This window comes from Tyto alba, unplaced genomic scaffold (genome assembly GCF_018691265.1).
Source record: "Tyto alba isolate M040663 unplaced genomic scaffold, T.alba_DEE_v4.0 Super-Scaffold_30, whole genome shotgun sequence".
NCBI lineage: Eukaryota > Metazoa > Chordata > Aves > Strigiformes > Tytonidae > Tyto > Tyto alba.
In genome coordinates, this window is record NW_024881305.1 from 7,563,231 (window position 1) to 7,588,693 (window position 25,463).

Here is a 25,463-nt window from a genome sequence, read left to right on the forward strand (position 1 = left end):
GGCCCCGCCCCCAGCCCCGCCCGCGGCGAGGAACGGAGACACGGCAGCGGTTGGAGCCACGAGCTGGTTATTAACGGCGGCGGCGCGCGGGGTCCGCGCAACCCCAGCCCTCCCGGACAGCTCGGGGCCGACGGCACCCCCCGGCGCACCTTCATTTCTTCTGCAGAAATTTCATCTTACTTCCTACGGAGAAAAAACAGCATTAGCACCCGGAACGCCGGCGGAGCCGCCTGGCTGAGGAGCTTCGCGCAGGGAGACCGAGACGTGGCCAGCGCTGCTGGCAGACACGGCTTCTGCCCCCTTAGCGTGCTCTCAGCCCAGCACAGAGGTGACAGGTTTAGACAGCTCTAAGGTTAGGCAACTTGCACAAACTTTATCTAAAGATGCAAAAGCTTAAGCATGAAAGATAAATCTTATGTGTTCAGCGTCCCCTGAAAGGGGCAAATGTAAACAAAAGGAACACAAGCACACAAGGCAATGAATGGGCCCTGCTCTCTTTTCCATGCAATTATTTGTTCAGTAACTAAATTTATTTAAAGAAACCACCCAAACAAACAAAAAAAAGCAAGGGTGTTCCTTTACCAAGACTGCGAAGGATTTTGTTCATTCCAGTTGGCTCCATTGCTGGATTACTCTCCAAATACTCCAAGGCACGGACCTCAAAAAGACCTAAAGAGGGAGAAAAGAAAAAAAAAAAATAAAAGAAATCACTCACCTAGATGACCTAATTCTATCTTTTAGCATGTGGCATCTTACATCATTAACAAGGAAGTTCTAAAAAGGAAGTCATACATGTAATGTAAACTGCAGGATCAAGGAAAGGAGAGAGATGCAAAAATTCTTTGCTTCGTAAGATGAATTTTGTTGAGTAATTAGAAGGGCATGGAGCTATTACATATGCCAAAATGCCAGCAGGATAACTTGCCAGGACAAAAGGCTTCCTAAGAGTCAAAGGCACGTGACATTGTACTTCGAAAATGAGTTTGTAAAACAAGAAAGTAAGATCAAACCTCACCTTTCACCACGTTCTTACTTAGCTCTCGGTCCTGTATGAACCCTGCAAACATCTGCGTTTCCATGAAGAAGTGCAAGAAATGACGCACATTGCGTGACACATGAGATTTACGGAACAGTTCTCGCTGAAACACCCACTCTCCTTTTTCTGTGACATTCATGTGCAGGGAGTAGTGTCCAACGATCTCCACAAAGAACTGCACAAAAGCCTCAGAGACCAGGGAGTTAAGAGGTATGTCACCTGTGAAGAGGACAGAGGAGAAATTTCCCTCTACATTCACTGCTTTGGTTGTTCCTCTTCTAAAAGAGGAGGAGCAGTTACTTTTTAGGCTGGCTGTCTCAGACTATGAAATTTCAGATGAGTGTTTAAAATATCAAAGAAGCCACAGCTCAAACACTAAGATTTCTCTCCTGTGCCAACTTTATGCTGCAGCTGAGACAGATTCCATTCTAAAGCTTTTTCCAGTAGTTAAAGCATTTATAATTTCTTTTCCCCGGTCAAACATCTAGTGTCTCCTAAACTGTAAGCTCATAACAGTCTAAGCTTAATTCTCTTAAAGAGTTAGGCAAATTACAGAGCACAAACCCACTGGAAAACTCACTTTGTTACTTCCAATGTGCATGGAATTACATAATTTGTCAATGCCATTCTCTCAAACTACTCCATGCTTTTTAAAATTCTCACACTTATTTATCTGATGGATTATGTATAAAGCAGTTCATCTTGAAAATTATCTGTCAGATTATCCTCTAGAGTACAGAAACTTGCTAAGCTCTCTGTTCAAGAAAAATGTTCTGCCACTTAAGAAAAACCAAAGAAAACTCAAAGCATGGGAGCTGATGCACTTGGCCCAAGGAAAACTAGAGCTCTACACAAACTGACTGTGAAAAGAGGAATGATTGTTAGGACACAAAACTTCTAACACATTCACAAGACAGATGTTCTCAGTAAGATCACAGGAAAATAGCTTTCTAAAATGTTGCCTCCTAAAGTTTATCTCCATTGGTTCACTTTTATATCAACTACTTGGAAGGTACAGATATTTGCTAATGTGAAAACACTTTTCTGTAGAAGCACCTTGTGTGTCACTCTGCTCATGTGACAAGATTTCACTTCGTTCTTCCAAGATTTGTACAAGTGCAGCCTGGAGTTTATGAGGCAGGATCTCATCTTCATCTGATACCTAAAGACAAAAATGGCCATGAAAACATTTTTGTGTTATATCTATCATCAACAGAAGAACCTTCTCATTGTGAACAGATGAGAAATACTTGTAACATGCCTAAAACAGTTAAAGGGAAGTTATGCTGTGATATGGTATACCTTGGTAGAGACAATACATTTGTCTTGTAGACACAGAAATTAAAAATGTTTGCTCAGCACCCTCTGACTACACACTTAAGAGTCACACACACAACTGGCCAACAGAACAAAGTGTGCTATTTCCACGACACAGACTCAGGCTTATTACAACAGCAATAAAGCACACAAGAACAACAAAGGTCTGTTGAAAAAATATGACGAGTCTCAACATTATGGTTAAAAAAACTTGATACTTTAATACCTTTCTCCACTTGCAGGCTGCAATGCAAAATAGAACAGTTAGGCATGGAAGAGGAGATGCAAATATCCTCCTGAACTAGTAATACTCCAGTATGTTTATAGCTACTTGTCTGATGATGCAGAAGCACATTAGGGAAAATTCAGCAAAGAACCACAAGTGAACTGTGGTAATTTGTCTCCTAAACTATCAGTCCTGGAAAAAAAAAAAGAAATCAAACAACAAACACACCCCAACTAGATGAGAGAGGAGAAAGCCCTGTAAAGAGCAAGTACACAGAAAGACAGACAGAAAGCAGCAAAGAATCTTAGCAGTCCCTAATGAACCAACTAAGTATTTGTTTTTAAATTCAGCTCAGATAAGCAGCATCTTTAGCTTCACAGAGCTCTGTACCCATGCAACCTCAACCTTGCACCAAGGATTTGTAAACTGTTCTCTTCAATATCAGTCAAAAAGGAATGCAAGGTATTTCTTCAGCCACTGGAGTCTACATAGGAATACTAGCTTTCGCTGATTTCTTGTTTTCATTTGCTTTCATTGATGCCTTTTCCTGGCACATAACTGTAAGTGACCAGTACTATTTCACTCACCTCTTGCAAGAACTTGCCAGCACAAAGATCAACAATCAGAACCTGGGGAAAGATGTACAAAACACACTGACTCATAACCAGGTATACTGCTGTACAGAAAGAAACCACTTATTTGGGTTTGTTTTGTTTTTTTTTTTTTAATGTCCCCATTGGCAGGGAATGTCACACACAAAACACAAGTTTTGCATAACTGCAGCTTGTCTATAAGAACAGTGAATATTATTTATCTTTGATAACAATGAAACACCCTGACATGTATCTGGCAAGTTCACCATCTCAGATAAGTTTAGGAGTTTATATTAAGACAGAATCCACAGAGATTATTCCAGAGAGGTTAGCCTCATACCACTGACATTGTCCCTCCACTGTGCTTCACCCAATTCTCACCTCTTCTATGGGCAGGTCCTGAAGCTGTGGTAACGAGCAGGAGAGAATGCCAATTAAGAATGGGGTCGGAGAGCACACAATATCAATCATAGAAGTTGGTAGGACTGGTATGTAGGTGTGTTGCCAAGTGAAGGGATAAAGCGTTGCAACTGCAGCGTGGCCACATTTAGACAGAGTGCTAGAAAGGTAAGAGAAGCACGAGTGGATTGTCAATGTCTCGTTCAGTACTCAGCTACAGAGGCTAGGAATGCTCAGGGAAAACGTAATTCACATACATTTTTTATGCATCAGCAGAAGCCCCATGCATCCACTTTTAAAGTCAGTAATGGGGAGCTAGGAATAGCATCAAGCCAGACTAAAGAGGTAAAGGAAACATTCCCTTATCTCCTCTTGGGTAAATATCATACTCCAAATCTTAAGCATGCACATGTTGTGTGGAAAGTCTGCAAAAAGCTTTTAAATGTAACTGTATACAAAGAGTTAGACAAGCTTGCACATGAAACAGGCCAAAATGCAGAATAAAAAATAGTATCCCTCAGAAAGAACCAGTCACTTGGAATAATTTTTTACCTTAAGCTGTCAGCAACAAAGATCACCCTCCTTTCCAGCAGGAGAGAGGCAAAGACCCGAATCATGTGAGAGATACTTAGGCATTTAAACAGGCATTCGAAGTCAACATGTTCGAGTCGAGAATCCAGTGGACGGCAGAGTTCCATCACCTGAGAGGCAAGCAGAGATGCAGAGCTCTGGAGGAGAAAGGCCCAGCGTGGAGTCAGGCTGGGCGAGGTGCAACCTGGCTGGAGCGCAGAACCAGTGGCTCCCCACAAGTGGAACCCCGTGGCCTGGGCAGTGGGCGCAGGGCATCGCAGAGGACTCCCAAGCAGCTCTTCCTTAAAAAGCAGGGAATCACTGTGACGGTAGGGGATTCAACAGGAACCAGTTTCTGCGACAGCCTCCCTTCAGACTTTAGGAAATTATCTTCAGAATAATTATTTACAGGTGGCATCACTCTACACTGTAGCTTGCGAAGTGCCACTATGCCCCAGAGACACCATCGACACAGGAAAGCCAGTCCTGATTTCCATTACCTCATTTCCTGCTCCTGGCAGGAAGCTCCTCACAGTAATCGTGCGTCCAGGAGCAGGGAAAGGTGCCTCCATTACACTATGCATAAATGGGTGTACGAGGGCTGGAGACATCTCTCGCCTCTTCTCCACTTCATCTAAAATCTGCAAGAAAATACATCGGACATTGGTTCAATGCCTGCTGGTGAGCCAGAGGAGATGTAAGCCTCTGTTGGAGTATCCTGTGCAATAGCTACACGTGAAGGCTCCAACACAGATGCACAGCCCTCTCCCCTACATTACTTGGGATCCCTGTGAAAGCTCATCTCAAATGTCTGAACAATCAAATAGGAATAGATAACTTGTAAGTACAACTCTCCACTCTCAAATCCAGTCTCCTGCTGTTGCAAAGAAATGTCTGTGGTAATCAAATTCTCACAACTAGTTAGAGTGAGAAGAGCAACACCGCATCCTCCTGCCCTAGAAATCTTTCTGAAACACTGTCCTACAAATTCTGTGCTCCGATGATTAGAAATCAGCTTTCATCATAAGCTTGCCACTCTATTCTTCTGCAATAGCTGTCCTTCACCTGCAGTAGCTTTCCCCAGTCTTTACCTCTTTATCTACTCCCCTCATGGTGCTAGGAGAAATTAGATGATATTCCTTCTTGCCCCTGTGCCTCCCCCACCCTGCTAGTTTTCCACTTCCAAGTCATGGAAGAAGAGGATGAAGGGGCACCATCAGATATTAGAAGCCACTTCCTAACAATAATTTGCTGAAGGAATAGTGGTCTGTGTATTGGCTGACAAGTCTCAGCACTAGTATCATTTTATTTGCCCCGTCAAAGCAAAGGAGGCAAGGAAGCTCCACTCTCCTGGGATGAATTACAATCACTAAGCAATTCTAGACTGAACAGAAGCATCCAGTTACTTTCTGGAGCTTGCAGGTTGTCAGAGACTCAAGTCCACTAAGCAGTAACAGGCTCTCCCCACTTCACCTTGGAGAAGAGGTTGAAGCAGCCCAGGCGGCTAACGATGCAGTATACCTCAGGAAGGCGCTTCCCTTTCCCTTCTGGCTGAAAGGCAACAAGAACAGTTATGCTGAGAATAAGGATGTAATAAAGAACCTAGTACCTACATGGTAGCTGATTTGCAGAATTACTGTAGCTCCTCTACACTTCTGACTTAAAAGATTCCTGAGGAATGACCAGTTCCAGGAGCTGTCTTCCAAACCCAGAGCCCATTTCACTGTATTGCTGGGCATCAGTTAGTGCCTGATGAATTTGGTGGCCTTCTATAGCAGGGTTACAGTGCTGGTGGATAAGGGAAGGGCAACTGACATCATCTACCTGGACCTGAGCAAAGCATTTGACACTGTCCTGTACAACATCCTTGTCTCTAAACTGGAGGGACATGGATTTGATGGATGGCCCGCTCGGTGGGTAAGGAATTGGCTGGATGGTCACACTCCAAGATTTGCAGTCAATGGCTCGATGTCCAAGTGGAGAGCAGTGACGAGTGCCGTTCCTCAGGGGTCAGGGCTGGGCCTGGTGCTGTTTAACATCTTTGTTGGGACATGGACAGTGGGATCGATGCACCCTCGGCAAGTTCCCCCATGGCCCCGAGCTGTGTGGAGTGGGGACACACTGGAGGGTAGGGGTGGCATCCCAAGGGACCTGGGCAGGCTGGAGAGGGGGGCCTGGGAAAACCTCTTGGAGTGCAACAAGGCCAAGGGCAAGATCCTGCCCGTGGGTCGGGGCAATCCCAAGCAGGGCCAGGGAGGGGATTCTCCCCCCCTCCCTGCAGTGCTGGGGCCAGCTCGGGGGCCCCCAACAGCAGAAGGACCCGGAGCTGCTCGAGCGGGGCCAGAGGAGGCCACGGAGATGCTGGGGGGGCTGGAGCAGCTCCCCTGGGGGGCCGGGCTGAGAGAGTTGGGGGGGTTCAGCCTGGAGAAGAGAAGGCTCCGGGGAGCCCTTCGAGCGGCCTCCCAGGGCTTAAAGGGGGGGCAGGGAAGGTGGGGGGGGGACTCTGGATCAGGGGGTGGGGGTAGGATGAGGGGGATGGTTTTAAACTGAAAGAAGAGAGATTTAGATGAGATCTAAGGCAGAAATTCTTCCTTGTGCAGGTGGTGAGGCGCTGGCCCAGGGTGCCCAGAGCAGCTGTGGCTGCCCCCTCCCTGGAAGGGTTCAAGGCCAGGTTGGACGGGGCTGGAAGCACCCTGGGCTGGGGGAAGGGGGCCCTGCCCGGGGCAGGGGGTGGGAATGGATGGGCTTTAAGGTCCCTTCCAACCCAAAGCATTCGGTGATTCTATGATCATCATGCTCCTTCTCTTATGCTTTCAAAGGGCTGGTAACCTCAGCAGCAGCAGAGGCTCTACGTAACCCACACAGGAAATTACTGCTGATTCACGTCCTGCGCTTGGCTGTGCATTTATCAATGTGTTCTTTACACTCCACCCAATACACAGATGCTTACCAGGAGCTTCTTGCAGTATCCAAACCAGCGGCTGCCATCCTCACCCGTCAACACAAAAGAAAATGTTTCACTGTGGAAACAAACAACAGCCAGGGTTAAATTCACCATGCAGTTCAGAGAAGAGACTGACAAACAAAGCACACATACTGTAAGTCATTCTCTTTCTCATCATGCTGAAGACACACCGCTGCGGTTAGCAATCAACTTCAGGCTCTGTTCAGTGTAAAAACCAGCAGCCCTTGGACTCTGAGCTACTACAGCTTTCTTCCTTCCCAGCTACTTCTCCATTCTGCCAAGGAGCAACACAAGCACTTGCCAGCCCCAGGAGCTGGCCTGGAACAGACTTTACAGCCTTTTCCTTCTTATAAGGAAAGACAGTGATCAGGCAGAAGCAGCGCTTCTAAGTCCACATCCACATCTCATCCTTCCCCTATCACAGAAGTTAGGGATTCAGCTTTTCCCATTTTTCCCTGCTCCGTCTGCAGTTTCTCTGTTCCAGGAAACTGGCACGTACCAAAGCTTTCAGCATGGCCTGTTTCAGGCATGAGTACTCAAAAATGGGTCTTTACCTTTTAAGGTCTGATGTAGGAAACCAGTCTTTGGGATCTGGAAAGCAGAATTTGGGAATGACCTTTAGCCTCTCTTCAGTATCCTTTGAGTGTCTGAAGTGATGTTGAGGCTGGAGGGGTAACAGATGCATTTGAAGTCACTGAAATGTGATGCACAGCTGCAGCATTTAAAACAATGAGAGACAGTATCTTCCTGGCCCTTCCAAATGCTGAACCATCATATAGCTAATGGACAAGTACAGGAGAACATACTCTGAGACTACAACAGATTCCCAGTAAGCCAATCTCTGGCTTACTCTTGATAGCACAGCTACTATTACTAGTTTTGTTCTGTTTTTTAGTGGAAGGCAGCAGGTACAAGCCTAGAGAGTGACAAGAGTATTTAATCTGGAACCACAGAAGCAAGCGTCAAGACTCCTTCCTCTTAGCTTCACAGTAACTACTGTATACATCAAGTCATAATTCAGAGTCACACACTGACCTTGTCATCCATTTGGGCTGAACAGGGAGAAAGAAAGCTTATATCAAATGTCTTGTTCTAGCTACAGTGCTTTAACTTCCACAGTTCTCCTCTGCTTTTTGTGGGCTAGTACACTTTAATTTCTTTTTTTCCCCAGAACAGTATAAATAAGCATAAAAGCCCTGGGATTCTAGTTCCTTTGCACCATCAGTCAAATTGCTTCACTCCTTGTTTATAAATCACAGAAAACCAGGATGAGATCATGGCTGCTTTGGGGACAGCACTGCACTCCCTTTCCACTCCTGCAGGCTGCCTCAGCAGTGTATTACAATACAGTATGGCTTTATGATATTTCTAGGCAATTAGAATTAGAGTAGGAGCCTTCCTAGTTCCAAAAACATTCAGTAAAGTCATTATCAAGAAAGATATTCAACAACTGCCCAACGCTATACGTTAGGTCTGTAACAGAGCAAGGTACTTCATATTCCAAGCCTGTATCCTAACCAGTTGGCCAGCTTTACTAGTGCAGAGTCTAGGAAGGGATGCACACTGCGAGAGGAAATAAGAGGCTACTGAGTGTGTTTTGTGGGCAGGTTTCCATGCAGCTCCTACCTTGCTGGGAAACTGCTGTACGATCTGCGGTGTGTATGTCATCTCAGATGACTTCTTGTGCAGCGACACCACCACAAACAGCTCAAATAGCCGCTGCTCCTGAAGTTCTATCAAATCCCTCTCCAAAGTCTGGTAGTGGGGGTTCCTCTTGGAGGCTGACTGCACCCGCAGCAGGCACCTGTGTCGACCTGAAGAGAGGAACAAATCCAAAACAGGGCTTTAAACTAAAGTTGCCAGCAGAGGGGAACCTCAATCCATCCCAATCCTACCAGCTTGATGCCAGTGCCAGCAATAGATGCCCAGAGCCTGGAAAGGAGTCACAGGTCAGCAGGAGAGCCCCTGAGGAGCAGCACAAAGGAATTCCAGCCAGTAAGTCAGCTTCACTGGGGACCCAACTTAAATGCCCCTTTGCAAATGCCCATAGAATGGGGAATAAACCAGAGGAATTAAAAGACGTGTGCACGCCTGTAGAGCTACGATCTCATTGGCATCACGGAGATATGGTGCGATGGCTGCTATGACTGGAGGGTTGGAATGGAAGGGGACACGCTCTTTAGGAAGGACAGGCAGGGAGACAAGGAGGCGGGGGTGTCACCCTGTATGTCAGTGACCAGCTGGAGTGCTTGGAGCTCCGGCTGGGTATGGGTGAGGAGCTGACCGAGAGGTTATGGGTCAGGATGAAAGGGATGACAGGGACGGGAGGTGTTATAGCGGGGGTCTGCTACAGGCCACCCAACCAGGAAGACCAGGCAGATGAGACCCTCTATAGACAGATAGGAGCAGCCTCAAGTTCACAAGCCCTGGTCCTCATGGGGGACTTCAAGGTGTCCCTGCCCATGGCAGCGGGGCTGAAACTAGATGATCTTTGAGGTCCCTTACAACCCAAACCATTCTGTGATTCTGTGAAAACCAGCCTGTGGCTACCACTGCCATATACTTACAGGTCACAGAAGAGGACTCGTCACCACCTTTAGAAGGGGGAAAAGAGGTGGGTGAATTTGCCTAACACCAGTGTTGCATTCTACAGGACTTGGACTCCTGCGTCAGCTCCTCAAGCACAGAGCAGTTCCAGACAGAACAGCACTGGCCTTGCAGCAGCTCTGCAAATCCCTCTTGACCGATAGCTAGCATTCTCCTGCTGTCCTGACATTCTTTCTACACATCTCAGAGCGACACACTGTAGTAATGATGAGGGAAGCCCAGCTGTGAGAAGAAGCCCAGCTCTACCAGTTCAGTAATTGCCAGGCCTCAGGCAGGGCATTCAAGAGAGGCAGAGCCAGTTTCCTGACATATAAACCTCCAGGCTGGGACATCTTGACAGGCAGTACAGACTCACAAACACAGGCACAGCACTCTGATATAAGAAATTTCTGTTGCCCAGGCACCATGATACATTCTAGACACTTTGGAAACAACTCTTAAATCAGGCAGTGACTCAATCACTGTGTTTCTGCAGAGACTCTTCACTCTCCATTACTCTCCTTAACATTAAAAAGTGGACCTTTGCTATTAGCTCCAAGTTAAGGCCTTCTGTATGCTTCCCTCCATGTAAATTAAACATCTGAAACAATTCAGTTGGTCCTTTTTGCCAAATGCTTGCTTAGAGACATGACAGAGTCACTCATCAGGGCTGCTGGCCAACCATTACCATTTTGCATTCAAACCTTACCAGAGTAGAAACTAAGACCTCTCTGGTCCTTCCCACACCAGCTAAAATCAAGTAGGTATTTAAAGTCTGTAGTTTGGGCTGATGATCAAGCTCAGGACTGTGGAACCAGACAAATAGCTGAGTGATTTCTCCCCAGAGGAAACTGCATTTCACATTATACATATAAAACAGAACCAAGGGAAAGAAGTAAGGGGAAAACAAATCTCAAGTGTTAACAGTAAAGGTGATCCAGGGACAATCTCCTGCAAGTTGTATTTTAGTTAAATGTGACTCTACCAACCCAAAAATAAATCTACTTCTAGTGACTGGCAGATTAATGGCATTAAACCTCAAGGGCTCAGGAGAAGCGGCAGAAATAGAGGTTCATTTGTCACAGCAACAGCTCCCAGACTTGGCCATGCTGCCTCTTAGATGTTCCCTTTCTCTGTCTCGGCAGAAGCCACAACTAGGCAGTGTGCTTATCCCATTAGAGCCTTCGCCAAATATGTAATGCTATGGGGACAGGACCAGCCCCTGTGATTCACTCACTTTTTGGCTGATTTTCCGTATCACTTTCATTCCCACTGGTTTCACCTGAAACACACATAGTTTTTACTTATTAGCCAGGCAGAAGGAAGATGGGCAACACCCAAAGCTGGGAAAGAGAGAGAACTTTAGACTCATCAGACCATCATCACTCAGGGCTGCCCACCCACCAGCAAAGCATCAGCAAAGAACAGCTGGCACTGGCAAATGTGCTACAACAGTAAATTTCAAAAAGTGGAGTTGATATCAAGTCACTGTTTCCAGTAAACCACCTGCAGGTCAGCTCAGCACAACCAAAGAACAGAAACCAGGTGGTTATTTGATACTGGTATAAAAGTTAACAGAGTTGCTGAACAGAATATACTATAAACAAAGACCATACCATGGCTACAAAATCAGAGGAACACAAGAATATTACTTTAGAGGCACAAAAGCGATGAGTGGAGTAGTCAGAGTTAGTTCTTATGCCACATGGTTTTGTGGAGAATTCTTGGGTTTGCTCTGCTCTTTTGAAAAAAGCACTTTTAACCAGTAGCCCAGCTCTTCAGGCTCAGATCATAGCAGAAACTTCCATTTGTGACAGTGTTACACTTGGGTTAGACGAATGTTCACAATCCTACTGGTGCTGAAAGCTCAACAATTCCAGCTGCAAGACATGGGGTTCAGTGCTGTCAAATCAGGCCAGCATGAGCTGTAGTAAGTGGTCGTGCCTGGCCTGCTAGCAGTGCCTCGGGATGTACAGGAACTGTGCCACTCAGGAGGCTTAGAGCAAAGAGAATGGTGCTGGAGACCTCTATACCTTTCATTGGAGGCACTTCTCTCCCAGTGGGACTGAGCAGCTTCACTCTCCTCTTTCCACGTTTAGAATCAAAGATCTCCTGTATTTTTAGTACCAGCTGAAATCCAAAGCAGAAGCAGAGGTTAATGTGGCGGTCCAGAAAAAGGTCCAGGTGCCAATATGACTGCAGCCCAGCAGCTATCATCTAGCACCACAACACTTGTGAAAGGCTGCTCAAGTCCTGCCAGGGACCCTGGCTCAGAGACTGCTTGCAAGAATACTTCTAGCATAGCTCACTGGTTAATGAATGAGCACAGAATTTCTGCTACGAGAGAGATTATTGTTAGCACAACTCAAAGCTGACACCAAACTGTGCAAGCATTCTGTACAAGCATATCATACTTTGCTTACCAAACAGATAGCAAAAGCAGCAAACTGTCTGGCATCAGATCTCCACTTTCTATTAAAGAGGCCAACTGCAAAAGCACTTGAAAGAATATCTTGTAAACCCTCCACCACAAAGGACTCTGAACTCCACATGCTCCCAAGCATCCCAATTTTTTCCAAAACCAGAAAAAGCAGAGCTCTCTCAATGTAGCTTGGGTTTGTTTTTTGATTGCTTGGTTTGGCTTTTAAGTTTGCTGCTGTACTTGGATGTCAGACAGCTAGAGTAAGTTTGCCAAAGTACCATGTCAGGCACAGAGCAAGGCTGCTCTAAGCACAGTCCTTGTCCCAGGCTAGTCTGCTAAAATGAAAGGATTACGTACTTTAATTTTGCATAGATGAAATAAAACAGTGGGACAGAATAATGGGTCTGCACTGCAGGGATACCACAGACCTGGTCCACTGGAAGAAAAAATTTGGTAAAAAACATAGCCCAGTACAGACTAAGCTGCAGACATGAAAGAAGGGTCAGCATTTTGACACTCCAAGTTGATGCTGTTAACCTTCCTTCCACAGGTCACAGTGGCCTTAAAACCAAAGTCCTAACGCTTTCTGTTCCTCTGGTCACAGGCCTCTCTGGACCCCCTCTCAGCTGCCAGGTATACAATGCTGCAGGTGGTTCCTGGATTCTGCGTGTCAAAGACAGCTATCACTTCATTGTGAAGAAGGACTTACACTAAATGCAGAGAGCAGGTCAAGTTCATTCTTGTCTCAAGAATTCATTAACTGTTCCCACTGAATGTAGGAGGGTGGGGCCCAGTCATTTGTCACCACAAATACTGCATCAAAAGTAAGATATTCAGCAGGACAACCTGTTTTTCAGCTCAAGCCTTTATCCCCAACTCAGCAAACCAGGCTTAGGTTCTTTTCATTTTCAGACCTATTTCTCCCCATTTTCTGCTGTTAGCCTGTCCTCCTAGCATGGTGAGGCTGCAAGGAAGAAAACAGTCTACAGCAGAAAGCAGTGCTTCTGCAAAATCTGTCTTCTTTTGCCTCTACCATCCAGGCTTACCTAGAGGACTTCCATTTCTGTTTTGATTTTTGTGCAGCTGAGTCACCAGTGAAAGATACTGGGTGTGTTTAAGGCACCTATGCGTTCTTAAGCAGTGTTTTTTTTCTTTTTGCACTCCCATATTTTTCTCAATTTCTCAAGCAATCTTGGCTCAATTCCTTGTAAGCAAAAAGTGTGCTTCCTGCATGTAAATTGTTACCAGATTTTTTGAATAGGTTTGCTTTTGAAGAATGTTTTATTTTCCCTCTCTAAATGAAAGATACTGTCCATCACAGCTTTTTTATACTCTTGTCATCTCCTTCCTGATTTTCCAGGCCTACAGTTTGTTTAAAAACACAAACAGAAGTTGCTTGTTACTCTAAAGTACTTAATATTTGAAAAGTATTTTGCAGCTGTCTGACTCTACCTCACAGTCTTGTGCAATTTGAGCAAATACACCCAATCTTCACAAGAAATAAAGATCTGCAGAAGTTAAATGATTTTACCATGGCAAAAGTAAGTTGTTGCCACTAGCACAACTGGAATTTGAGTCCTATACACAAAGTGTCACTACACTGGTAGCTGTAACTGTCCTTCTAGAGCACATGCTGCATTTTATCACTGAGGGACATGACCTTGTAACCAATACTAGTATCTAGAAAGATTCCCAACATATCAAATGAGAATTACAACTCTTGTGAAGGTGGATTAAAAGCCTTTCTCACTACTCTGGCCTCAGAAGCATATCCACCTTTGCACACAGGCAGGAGGAAGCAGCCAGAGGCAGCAGAGGGGAGAACTCTATGAAGGCTTTGTGAAACACGCTTATCCTAAAAGCTGCTCTTCACCTTTAGACTATGAAACAGCTGAGACAGTATGTTCCTGATGGCAAGTCAAGAACTCCAAGCCAACATACCAAGTAACCAAGGGCCCAGACAGCTCCCTACAGCAGCCCCACACTGTCAGCCATCTAACAACTCAGTTCCTGCAGCAAGAACATAAGGGTCAGTCTGAGAAGTCATCAGGAGCAAGGGACGCATATGCACAATTGTACAGAGCTGGCCCTTTAGTTCACAGAGAGCTTCCTTACACTCCTGCACTGCATTCAGCACAAACCCAGCATCACTACACTTCATGGAAGCATTGGGAACAAAGGCTTAAATGACAAAGCACAAGGAAGAGCTAGTATTCACACACAGCACTGATCTCCAGGTCAACGCCTAGTACTCCATTTGCAGACTCTTGGCCAACAAAACCACCACAGCCCCAGCTAGAACTGGCACTGTTTTTTGATCCCTGAACACCTGCTCTGCTACTTGGAGGGGAAATGGTTCAAGCAGGGTCCCCTGTCCACACGTACAGCAGTGATAACCAGCATCTACCTGCCAGACACGCAGCTCCATGACCACTTACAAAGCACTTAGAAGATGCTAGACAAAGCAGCAAGAGTTTGAAATGCCGTGCAAGAAGTAATGTTTCATGCTTAAATCTCACCCAGGGCAAGTTCTTTCTCCTGCTAGCAGCCTCTACTGCTCGAAACAGCTTCCAGTCAGTCAGTGTGACAGGCAGAGTCGTGTCCTTCACCATTTTCCCTTGGAAACTTGTCTGGGAGGGCTTTAGCTCAAGAGCCTTGCAACTGAGGAAGGGAGGTTTCGGGAGAGGCTGGAAAACAGAATCAGAAGAGATGGTTAATCATGCTATTAAGCTTTGGTCCAAGCTCAGAGTCAAAGGAGTCAGATTACAAATTATAAACTTCCTGCAGCCTCCTGCTCTACCAAGACCTCCTTCCCACCCTGACCCCACATACTCAAGTATCTCATCAACACTCTCTTGTTCCTATTCTTTTGCTCCCTAGCAGCTTAATCAACTGACACTGCCATGGCTGTTCATTGTCATATACATTAATAACAAATTAAAAAAAAATAGAAAAAACAATGAAGTAGCAGTGGGGAATGTGGGGCCAGGGAGGATCACAAAATAGGGCCCTTGTGAGGATGACTATCTGTAAACAGGTGACAATTTAATCGCCTCACCCTACCTTGGGAGCCTTACTGGTGCTCCGGGGGGGTGGTATCTTCCAGACAGATGGGACCTTCCATAGGGGTAAGGGCAGCGCTCCAGTATCTTCATAGGGGTTCTCTTTTGCAGGACCTAGAAAAAGCGTTGGACAGGTAATCTATGAAAGGAGATAAAGTCCTGGATTCTTGCAAGGGATGTAAGCAGGGAGAGCATGCAGTTGTCTGCCAAGCTTTAAGAGGGTCTGAGAGACCTGTTTTAAGATGGATTAGGTTCCCACCACTCAGAGCTCCATCTAACCCACCACCATCAACTTGGCACACTGTACACAGACTCAGCAAAACAAAACACTTCTATCACTGCAAGGCAAGTAACTCTAGTACAAAGCAGCTAATTTTGCCAGTGTTCACACTGATCTTTGTGCAGCACTCAAGCAAAGCATCTGAAGAGCTAATAAAGAAATCGGTTTAGCATAGGCCAATTCTAGCAACCTTCCATCAATCAGGCTGTTCACATGAAGGTCATTACTACCATGAACAAAGAACCCCAGATAGGGAAGACCTTAAAAGTCACAGAGCTGGAAGGGGCCTCAATGCATTCTCATCTTCATTCCTCCCTCCCCAGCAAATCTTCTACCCTTAAAGAAAGTGAGTGCATCCCCCAGAAGCACAGGCACATACAGATAATGTCCTCATAGATGTTGTCTTCTGACTGTGTGTAGACGAGCCTGGATCCTGCAGTGCCATTTGTCTCTTTGCGAAGTCTCTGGCAGTTGGTGGTTGCCATCCGGTTGCGGAAGCCCTGGATGTCCTCAAACTCAAAAGATTTCCTAGAGGAAAACCAGTGTAACTTCTTCTAAAGGCACCTGCATGTACTAGTGAGTTGCTGTCTCCAGTCCACATAGAGTATGGTCCTCCCTAGGGCCACCAAGCCCATGCAGGTTCTGCTCTGGACTCTTGGATTTCCAAGTGTTGAGGTTTAACCCCATCCAGCAGCTCAGCACCCCCCAGCTGCTCACTTGCTCGCTCCCACCCAGTGGGATGGGGGAGAGAATCAGAAGGGTAAAAGTGAGAAAACATGTGAGTTGAGACAGTTTAATAGGTAAAGCAAAAGCTGCACACAGAAGCAAAGCAAATTAAGAGATTCATTCACTATTTTCCCTAGGCAGGCAGGTGTTCAGCCATCTGCAAGAAAGCAGGGCTCCATCACATGTAATGGTGACTTGGGAAGACAAATGCCGTAACTCCAAATGTCCCTCCCTTCCTCCTTCTTCCCTCAATTCTTATTGCTGAGCACAACATCATTTGGCATGGAATATCCCTTTGGTCAGTTGGGGTAGGCTGTCCTGCCTGTGTCCATCCCCTCCCAGCTTCTTGTGCACCCCCAGCCTGCTCACTGGTGGGGTGAGGTAGAGTGAGAAGCAGAAAAGGCCTTGAGGCTGTGTAAGCACTGCTCAGCAATCACTGGAACACTGGTGTGTTATCAGTACTATTTCCCTCACAAATCCAGAACACAGCACCGCACAAGTTACTATGAAGAAAATTAACTCTATCCCAGACAAAGCCAGCATACCAAGTGAGTCCTACTCACTTACTCTGGGAGATTTTTAAATTAAAAATTAAGTTGGAGGCTCCATGGCCAAGCACACTGCAAGCAGTCATGGCGAGTCCCATCCTGTCACAGAGACAAGAACCCAAAACATGTTTTGCAGACTAAGCACTTGCAGCAGTGCTCAGAATTAGGGCACCGTTTTCTACTGGCTCTCTCCTATTGCTTATGCTAAGGGTGTTATCACATTTGTGAGTTTGCATTTTCAGACACTTGGCTCTCCATTTCAAAATCATGGCACAGAGGTCACAAAGGAGCTGGCAGGGATTTAGCCCATCACCATAAAATTTATTTTGTTGTTGCATGCTTCGCTATAGCAAAAGAAGGTTTCAGGAGTTCTAGCCACATCTCCACCTATAATGTTCACACTGCTCTCCTGCACAGCTGCCCTAGGCAGCTCATCTGTAAGCAGAACTAGCATCAAGCTAGCTCAGAGGATTTTTTACTCTCTAACAGGGACCTACGTACAGGAAAGAGGGAAGAATTGCCAAATGTACTGCAACAGGGGTATCCACAGCTGACAATCTCCAACTTTAAGCAACAAGAGAATATTTCAGTCACAGAAAAGCTAGAACATTTAGCAGCCATACTGCCCCAAGGGAAAGCTATTCTCTCAAGGGAAATCCACAAATTACAGCTGCGGACAAGCTCAGGGTAAGAAGCAGGCAGCTCTCTCCCTGGGGCCAGCATATTGTCACTCAAATCTGTTTTAAGGTGTAGGACTGACATCTGTTCGGAGCTTTTAGCGTTCTTTGCAAGATTATCAGCAGCAAAAGCAGTGCATATGCAATGCTGGAAAGGGGATACATTCATCCAGAAGTATCCTTTCCCCATCAACAGAGGCATCATCAGTACTAGCACCTCCACAAGGATATCATGGCAAGCAAGCTGTTTAAACCCATCTAGAAACTGATTTAAGGAAACATGTTGCAGACATGAGAGATGAATTGATGTACCTCTGGGTTCTCCCTCTGATCCTCCTGCTGAGTATTCTCTTCTCAGGATTGTTGGAGGATGACACCAAGTCTCCTTCATGATGCTTTTGAAGGGGAGCTTCCCTGGTAGCTCTGGCATTGCTACAGCTGCTTGCACCCTTTTCTGCAATATAGTGGAAAGTCCTACGGGGCTTGGGTGGTGGGACAGCAACTGGCTCTTCCTCTTGCCCCTCAGCCTCAGAGTAAATGTTTTTCAAGCTCCTCTCTGCCCTGCAGAGAGAGTCCTCTCCTTTGATTTTAAGTTCTCTTTCTGTGGAGCCACAGCTCCCTCGCTTCCTTTGAAGGTCCAAGGGAACTGGTGGGGCTTTGCCACGCAGAAGGGGATCTGCTCTCCTCCACAGAGCTTGTGAGGTATATAAGTTCCCTGGGGGAAGAGTCACCCCTGGGTCCAGGAAGCCTGCTTGCCACTCTCCCTTCTCCCTGGGTTGGGAAGCTAGGCTGTATGCACAGGGCTTGAGGTCACCACAGTCATCAGTCTGCACACAGCTCTGTGCATCTTCCCTGAAGTCCAAACTCAGGCTCTCTGGATCTTTGGACCCAGTTTTTCTGCCCTTCTCTGCATGTTCTGACTTCACTTTGGGTAGAGCATCACAGCTGGGATCATACTTGACTCCAAAGTCCTTCAGCTGCTGTTTCTCCTTGCTGGAGCACTCTCGTGTCCTCCCCTCCCACTGAGAGATCTTATGTTTGATGTTGCGGCAGTGGCTCCGGGAGAGAGTCTGCACAGCAGAGCGGGAGAAGCTACTGTCCACTGGCTCTGCTGGGTGCATGGTAAGTGCCAATGTGCTTACGAATGCCCCATCTCCAGCCTTGCTCAGGTCCACCTGTGTCCTGCACACATCAAGCTGGCATGAGACTCCAAAGCACCCAGCGATGTCCAAGAGTCCCTGGGTGTTAGCTTTGCAAGGACTACCTGCTAGCACGACCTGTGGACAAAAGGAAGAAAAGAACCATCATCTGCACTCCAGCCATACACACCACCAGGCACTCTCAGCTGCTCTCTGGCAATTGCTGAAGAACATTCCTCCCCAAATCACATGTTCAAGACTGGCTTCCAGAGCACACTCTTCACAAAGCCCATCTCTGTAGCACACATCTGGGAAGGCTAACAAAAGGAAGCAAAGGTCTCACTGGCTTAAAAAATAATCAAAACACCACAGCAGGAACAACACAGCCAGGGATCCCAAGGGTGCAAACACAAGGAAATTATTTAATGGCACAGGAACCCAGCAGCATGGCCTGCCTGCAGCAGAGCTCTCTGACAGCCCCTCTGATGCTTGCTTGCACCAGCGCAGGCCAGGCAGGAGTGTTCAGTTTCTCCTGATGCTCTGTACTGCTCAGAGCAGCTCAGGCAGCACAGAGCAAAACCACTGCAGCATGATGTCTCTAGCAGAGCTCTCAACACAGCAGAGGCACAGTAAGATACAAGATACCATGTGCACTCTTCCCGCATCCTTCCCATCATCGATACCACACCTCAAATTCCAGGGCTCTAGCACTACCGGCTCTGTCCCTGGCATTGCTGATCTGCTCGGCAGCAGCATTCGTGGTGCAATTAAAAGAAAAGCACTGGCCTTGGCAGACCTACTTGATATAGCAAGAAAGCTCATTGACATAGGACATCCCAGGGCTCCCCAAGCAATTCAGTGATGGCATAAGCACACATGGCACCAAGCCTCGGCTCTCTGCTGCACTTTCACACTCTCTACCAAAGCAGCACTGCTTGCTGTGGCAAGAAGCTCACTGTGGCCTGTCTTCAGAGAGAACAGCATGAGTTCTTGCAGTCTGGCACTGCTTATCACATTGTCCCAAACAGCTGCTGGTAACACTCCCACTCAGAAGTGAATGGGCTAAACTTGGACAATCTGGGTAAGCAACTGAACTGTGGATATTTGCTCCATCATCAGCTCCCAGTCCCTCATGAGTATTCTGCCTTGTCCTCAATGCTTTCGTAGCCACACTGCTCCTGACCATCACCCAGCACGTCTCCAAAGAAGTGAGGTGAAGCTACTACTGTGCAGGTGGCACTGCAGCTCCAGTGCCAGCTCCAGCACAGCCCAGCATCCCCTCCCCACTCCTGCCGGTAGCAAGGTGCAGGCAGGGGACGAACAAACAGAAAAGGGCTGCTGATCCCCTCATGGAAGGGCAGGGAGAGAGCAGAACATGCTCAAGAATGACAGAGAACACGCAGAACAGCAAACCACACCTACCCCACTCCCCCCGACTCCCTTGCCCCACAGCAAGACCTCTTCCCGCACAGCCAGGCTGCTCCCCAGCTGCTCCAGGCAGCGAGAGGCCCCTGCCCTCTCCTATAAATAGGCATTGTTTCCAAAACATCCTGAGCCAGAGCAGAGCCATCCTTCCTCAATCCCTGTCTGCACAGTCCTGATTAGCAGACAGGAAAGCAACTTTCCTCCTTCCTATTGCAACTACTCTACAGCAACATTGCTTAGGGCTGCTCCTGAGGACTTGAAGCACCAGCTAGCAAAGAAGCAAAGGCTCTGATGGGGAAAGCCAGGCTAGGAGAGGGGTGAAACAGCCTCCTCTCAGCCAGTACAGCTTCAGACCAGCCACCTTTACTCCCTGTCAGGTCTTCAAACACGGGACCACTGGATGCAGAACTCGCACTTGGACAGGCCCCTGAAGGACGTCGCAGCATGGAGCAATTGGGTTATTCACAGGACAAAGCACTTTAAGGCCAGCATATGCATTCATGGAGCACATGCACCTCTGTGCTGACAGCAAGCCCACACACAGCACCAAGGCTCCCCTGCTTCCCAACAGTGCTGACAGTCTTCTCCTCCGAATACACCAGCTGTCAGCTCGCCCTGGGCTCAGACCAGCGGCCTGGCAAAACATCTGCATGCAACACCCATAAGGGCAAATCACTGCACAGAGTAAACTGAGTAGCCCTGCTCAGCTTTCTAGTTGGGTCCATCCTCAGTGTGCAGCGCTGCCTGTGCTCAAGCAAGTCATGTCTGCTGGCTGCCAGCCTGCCCCATAACCTTCCTTCTATGACCCACGTTGGTAAGAGTGCAACAAAAAGTGCATTTGATGTAGTTTCCTCAGCCAGCCTGCCACATTTCTGCTTCCTGATATAGAGCCATGGCCAAAGTCTGCTTAACATTCCTGACTGCTCCTACTGTCCACAACTGTGCTTCCATGATGAGGTGCAACCAGCAACTGAGAAACACAGTGGAGAAGCACAGTCCCAGCCAGCATACAGGTACTGGTGAGACTACGTCTGCAGCGCTGCCTCTGGCTCACCTCACTGATAAATGTCCAGAGTTCAAGCAGTTCACCCAGTGCCCAAGCAATTACCTGACTCTAGCATCCTGAGCTACATAGACCCATCTTCAGAAACAGGATCCACAGAGAGGTTATTTCCTCTTCTTCAGCATAAACCTACCAAGTAATATTATTCTCCAGCCAATGAAGCTCCATATGTTGGCTGGAGAAGTAGTATTACTTAGGAAGTGAAGCAATAAGCTTCACTCACCTAAGAAGCCATACAGTTTTGAGTGCAACAGCAAAGCTCTTTCCAAGGCATGTCACTGATCTCCGAACTACCAGATACAACTAGAAACACATGGCTCCCGGCTCATCTTAAACACAGATGGTAGAGCACAAGCTTAAAGCACCCAATGTTCTCTCCTGCTCAGTGCTGCTCTGCCAGCCACAGCCCTGAACCATGTCTTCCAAAATAACCATCTGAAGAGGAAAAGAATGCAGCTCTTCACCTGTTCAGGCTTGCAAGGCAGGTGGCTCCTATCAATAACTAGAAATTTAATCTAAGCTCATCACATGAGCCAGGGCAAGGTTAGAGACTGATCTTTGGTGAAGAAATACCAGACAGACTGGGGTGGTCTGATTCAAGCTAAGTAACCCTCAGACAGAGTCTGAGATAGGCCAAAACACACCTTAGGGATACAGAACTGGTAGAGACCACCAGTCAGGCAGCCAGCACTTTAATCTCAGAGATCACACACCCCAATCCCTTCACAAACTAACCAGACTTAACATGACTGCTTCTCTCCTGACCTCTTTCCAAACTCTTTCAGTGACTCCAGTATGCTTCCCAGTATTTCCACAGAAGCCAAATTTATCATCCCTACTGTGTTAGTACTTACAGCAGTTCAGCGTAGTCAAGAATACTGAATTATTTGAGAGCAGTAGTTTGGGGCAAAGAAAAAATAAATAATTTCTACACAAAGTATCACACATTTCTCCCAAAAGACAGCCTTTGCAATCCACACTGTTTGAAGACAGCTTCCACACCTTTATCCAAAGCAGAAGAATGAAGCATATTCACACCACATGATAGGCAGCCCTGACTCTTTTTTCCAATTCTGAAAGCCAGAGAGTATGCTAAGCATTTTCCAAGCAAAGTCTCAAGACAATTCTGTTTCCTGAAACCACATGCTCAAGGACAGAATGCTGTCAGTGCTGTTCAGGAATAAAACACTCTTTGATGCTGAAGTCAAGCCCACCTACCGCAGGTGCTGCTGGTACGCCACAACACCCCTTCCCACACTCACACCAGCAGCTTATTAGCTAAACAAAGGCACTAACACACCACCTTACCTTATCCTGCTGCACAAAAAGCATGAGAACAAGCAAATCACTGACTTGGCAAGCTTGCACAGTTCTGAAGCAATCTTTCACTTCTTTTATGAGAGACATGCAGTTCTAAGCCATGCAAGAGACCTCCTTGTCACCAAGCTTCTTGTGTTGGTAGCCAAATAAAAGACAGCTTCTGGTCTTCTGAAGTCTAAGGAAGCTGCCAGCTCAGTCCTGGAGGGATGAGGGGACAGCCAGCACAGCAGCAAGGACCCCTTCCAGAGTTCTCAGCTACTCTCATTCTGTTCAGCTCCAGAACAAACTTGAAGCTTTTCTGAACAAAACTCTACCATGCTGATGCCTAAAAGACATGGGCAGTACCAAACAAGCAGATTTTATATCAAAATAAGTAACACTTCAGGAATGCGGTATGCTTAGTCATTTCCATCTCGATACAAAGCAACTCCAGTTATTAACTCGTTCAAAGCTTCTGCATATCATGCTGATGAACAGAGTTCCACCTCATCAGATACATGGCTATGTAGAGCACAGCCTGCCCGGACATAGTAAATGTGATGCTAAATTTAATTACATGGCAAAAGGAGGTTAAGTCTGACCTCTACCATGGATCCTAAGACTTTTGTATTGACAAGAAAGATCTATCAACTTTCAGTCATTCTCTGAAGTGATGAAATTAAACTTCTTGAAAGTAAGTTTTTACCCATGCTAACACAAAACAAAACACTTCAAACATGTAAGCCCTGAAGGATTTTATACCAGAGGACACACGGACAGAACCCACAATGCACTATTTTTAAAGTAATCGGCTTTTAACTTGACTCAAAGTATCTGAATGCTCAGGTTAGCAATACTGAAAACAGCAGTTGACTCAGATGCTGCACCACAGACTGGCTGCATGCCCCAGAAATGCTGCAGCTTTACACAAGAACTAAGACCCAAGGTGGGGACAGAGGAAAAGTTAACACCAAACATGATTTATCCTGGAGCCATTTCTTGGTGCAACTGTCAGAGGTGAAATTCCAGGCTTCTCCGAGGGCTGGCATCACCATACCACGACCACCTTTATGTTGCAAAGGCCACTGTAGATAGGCTGTGTGGGGCCACAACAACTGGCTACTCATTCCTTTGGAAAAGTCTTAGCAGCACGGAGGCAGCTGCGCCAAGAGGTTCAGAGGGCGCAGACCGAGGTAGCACCAGCAAACCTCTGACACACATCCAGATAACATGTCCCCAGAGCTACAGGGAATGAGCCACATCCATACTGGAAGACTGAGATAAGAATTTTGCCAAGCAACAATGCACAATACTAGGACTCACCACTCCAAGACAGATCCTCCAGCCAGCTGCTTCAAGCAGGAATGTTTTACAAGGCAGCCACCGCCATCATTTATTCCCCCCATGCCCAACACCCTCAGACATTCTCTGTATATGCCCTCCCTTCAAGGCAAACTGGAGTACACAGCCCAAGAGACATGCTTTCTGGGACAGGGCACTGAAAATCTTTCAGAGTCCATTCCTCACTCACCTCATCCTATCCCTGCCCGAATTTAACTTCGAAATGCTCAGATAGTAAGCAGTTTGCCCAAACCTACCTGCCCTGAAGGGACAACCGGTCTGAGTAGTGACTGAAAAACATCACACTCCTGAGGAACCACTGGGCCCCTGACCTCGGTCTGGACATTTCCATTGTTCTAGAAAATACTCTGTGTAGGGCTTTTCTCTCACCCACCCACCTGCAACTGAGCAGACGGCTGGACTAAACTCCTGCACCTCCCCTCCAGCTGACAGAGCCCTGGAGGGGCAGCACATGGGCTTCTCCAGCAGCTTCTCATTTCTCTGCTCCACTGGCCCTTCCCATGCAGCAAGGTCACTGCCCGTTCCTCATCCCTCTCTTCTGCAAATCTGACAGACAGGGACAGCAGAAACCACAACCACTATTGCCCAAATACACACTTCCAGGGGATGTTTTTCCTGCAACTCCTCTTCTACTTTTCTTCCATCATTAGGGCTGATGCAAGTTCCAGCTGTCAAGACCAAGAGCTCCCACCACTACTAGGACTCTATCAGAGTCATGGTAGCCAGATGCCCACTCAGACAGGCTGCATTCAACCATGGTAACTGAAACAGTGGGGTCTACACAGTGACCTGGGAAAGGCAGAGGGAGACCGGTCCAGCATGCCAGCCTAGACGCTGTGCCCTAGAGTGCACTGCCAGAAAGGACTTCTGTAGCTACTCAGGCCTGTGTACCTCAGTGCAATAAAGCACAAATATCTAGCACCACCTAAAACACCACAGCTTACTAGTAAATAATTTGCCCTAAAGAAACTCCGTACAGAATCATAGTGGTTGAGGTGGGACACGACCTCTGGAAACCAGCTTGTCCAAGCCTCTGTTCAAGCAGGGCCACCTACAGCAGGTTGACTTTTGAGTGTGTCCAAGGAGGGAGACCCTTCTCTGAGCAACCTGGGCCAGTGCCTGGTCACCCTGAGAGTGAGAAAGGGCATTCTGATTTCAGAGGGAACCTCCCACGTGTCAGTTTGTGCCCACAGCCTCTGGTCCCGTCACTGGGCACGGCGGGAAGGAGCCTGGCTGGGTCCTTTTTGCACCCTCCTTTCAGGCGCTTATGTAAATCAAGAAGATCCGTTCTCGTGTCGCGTCGCCCTCCACCCTCCCTTCAGCTGAGCAAGCCAAGGCACGGCAGTAGCACACGAGGCGGGTGACTCATCGAGGGCAGCTGGGGGGCTCGAGCAGGCACCCGCTCCCTCCGTGGGCTCAGCCCCCGCTCGTTCGCTCCCTGCGCAGCCCACTGGGGAACTGACCCAGCCGCTGCTCCTCAGCCCGCCCGGGGACCAGGCCGCGGGGGCCCCCCGGGACAGGGAGCTGCCGGCCATATCCCGGGCCCGCGGGAGCTCCGCGGCCGGGGGGCCCGGCGGGAACCGTCCCGCCGCGCACCGGCACAGCCCTCCCCGCTCCCGGGCGGGCAGCGACCGCACCGCGCAACCTCGCGCCGCCCCCGGCGGGCCCGCGCCCCGGCCCCGCCGCCCGGCCCCGGCTCACCCGCGGCCCCGCTCCCTCAGGACGCTCCCGGCGCGCAGCGAGATACCGCCCCCATTGGCCCGCGCGG

General features: G+C 47.6%; 1 protein-coding gene across 3 annotated transcripts; it reads right to left on the reverse strand.

Moving 5' to 3' along the window:
- Positions 1-50: 50 nt before the first annotated feature.
- DENND2C (DENN domain containing 2C) lies at positions 51-25,442 on the reverse strand. Of its 3 annotated transcripts, none has more exons than XM_042800012.1 (19): positions 25,397-25,442; positions 17,720-18,684; positions 15,836-15,984; positions 15,178-15,290; positions 14,634-14,801; positions 11,726-11,822; positions 10,930-10,974; positions 8,733-8,920; positions 7,661-7,770; positions 7,092-7,161; positions 5,615-5,692; positions 4,642-4,782; positions 4,124-4,272; positions 3,554-3,731; positions 3,167-3,208; positions 2,093-2,198; positions 1,016-1,255; positions 583-669; positions 51-183 (listed from the first exon to the last, which is right to left on the reverse strand). In XM_042800012.1, exons 2-19 carry the CDS (start codon positions 18,526-18,528, stop codon positions 152-154), a joined length of 2,802 nt encoding a protein of 933 aa, XP_042655946.1. In that variant the 5' UTR covers positions 18,529-18,684; positions 25,397-25,442; the 3' UTR covers positions 51-151. The 3 variants fall into 3 exon arrangements, with proteins under 3 accessions (XP_042655946.1, XP_032843159.2, XP_042655945.1); XM_032987268.2 differs by lacking the exon at positions 25,397-25,442 and adding an exon at positions 22,343-25,002; XM_042800011.1 differs by lacking the exons at positions 51-183; positions 583-669; positions 25,397-25,442 and adding exons at positions 2,580-2,596; positions 22,343-25,003 and having other exon boundaries at positions 1,064-1,255.
- Between the last annotated feature and the right edge of the window lie 21 nt (positions 25,443-25,463).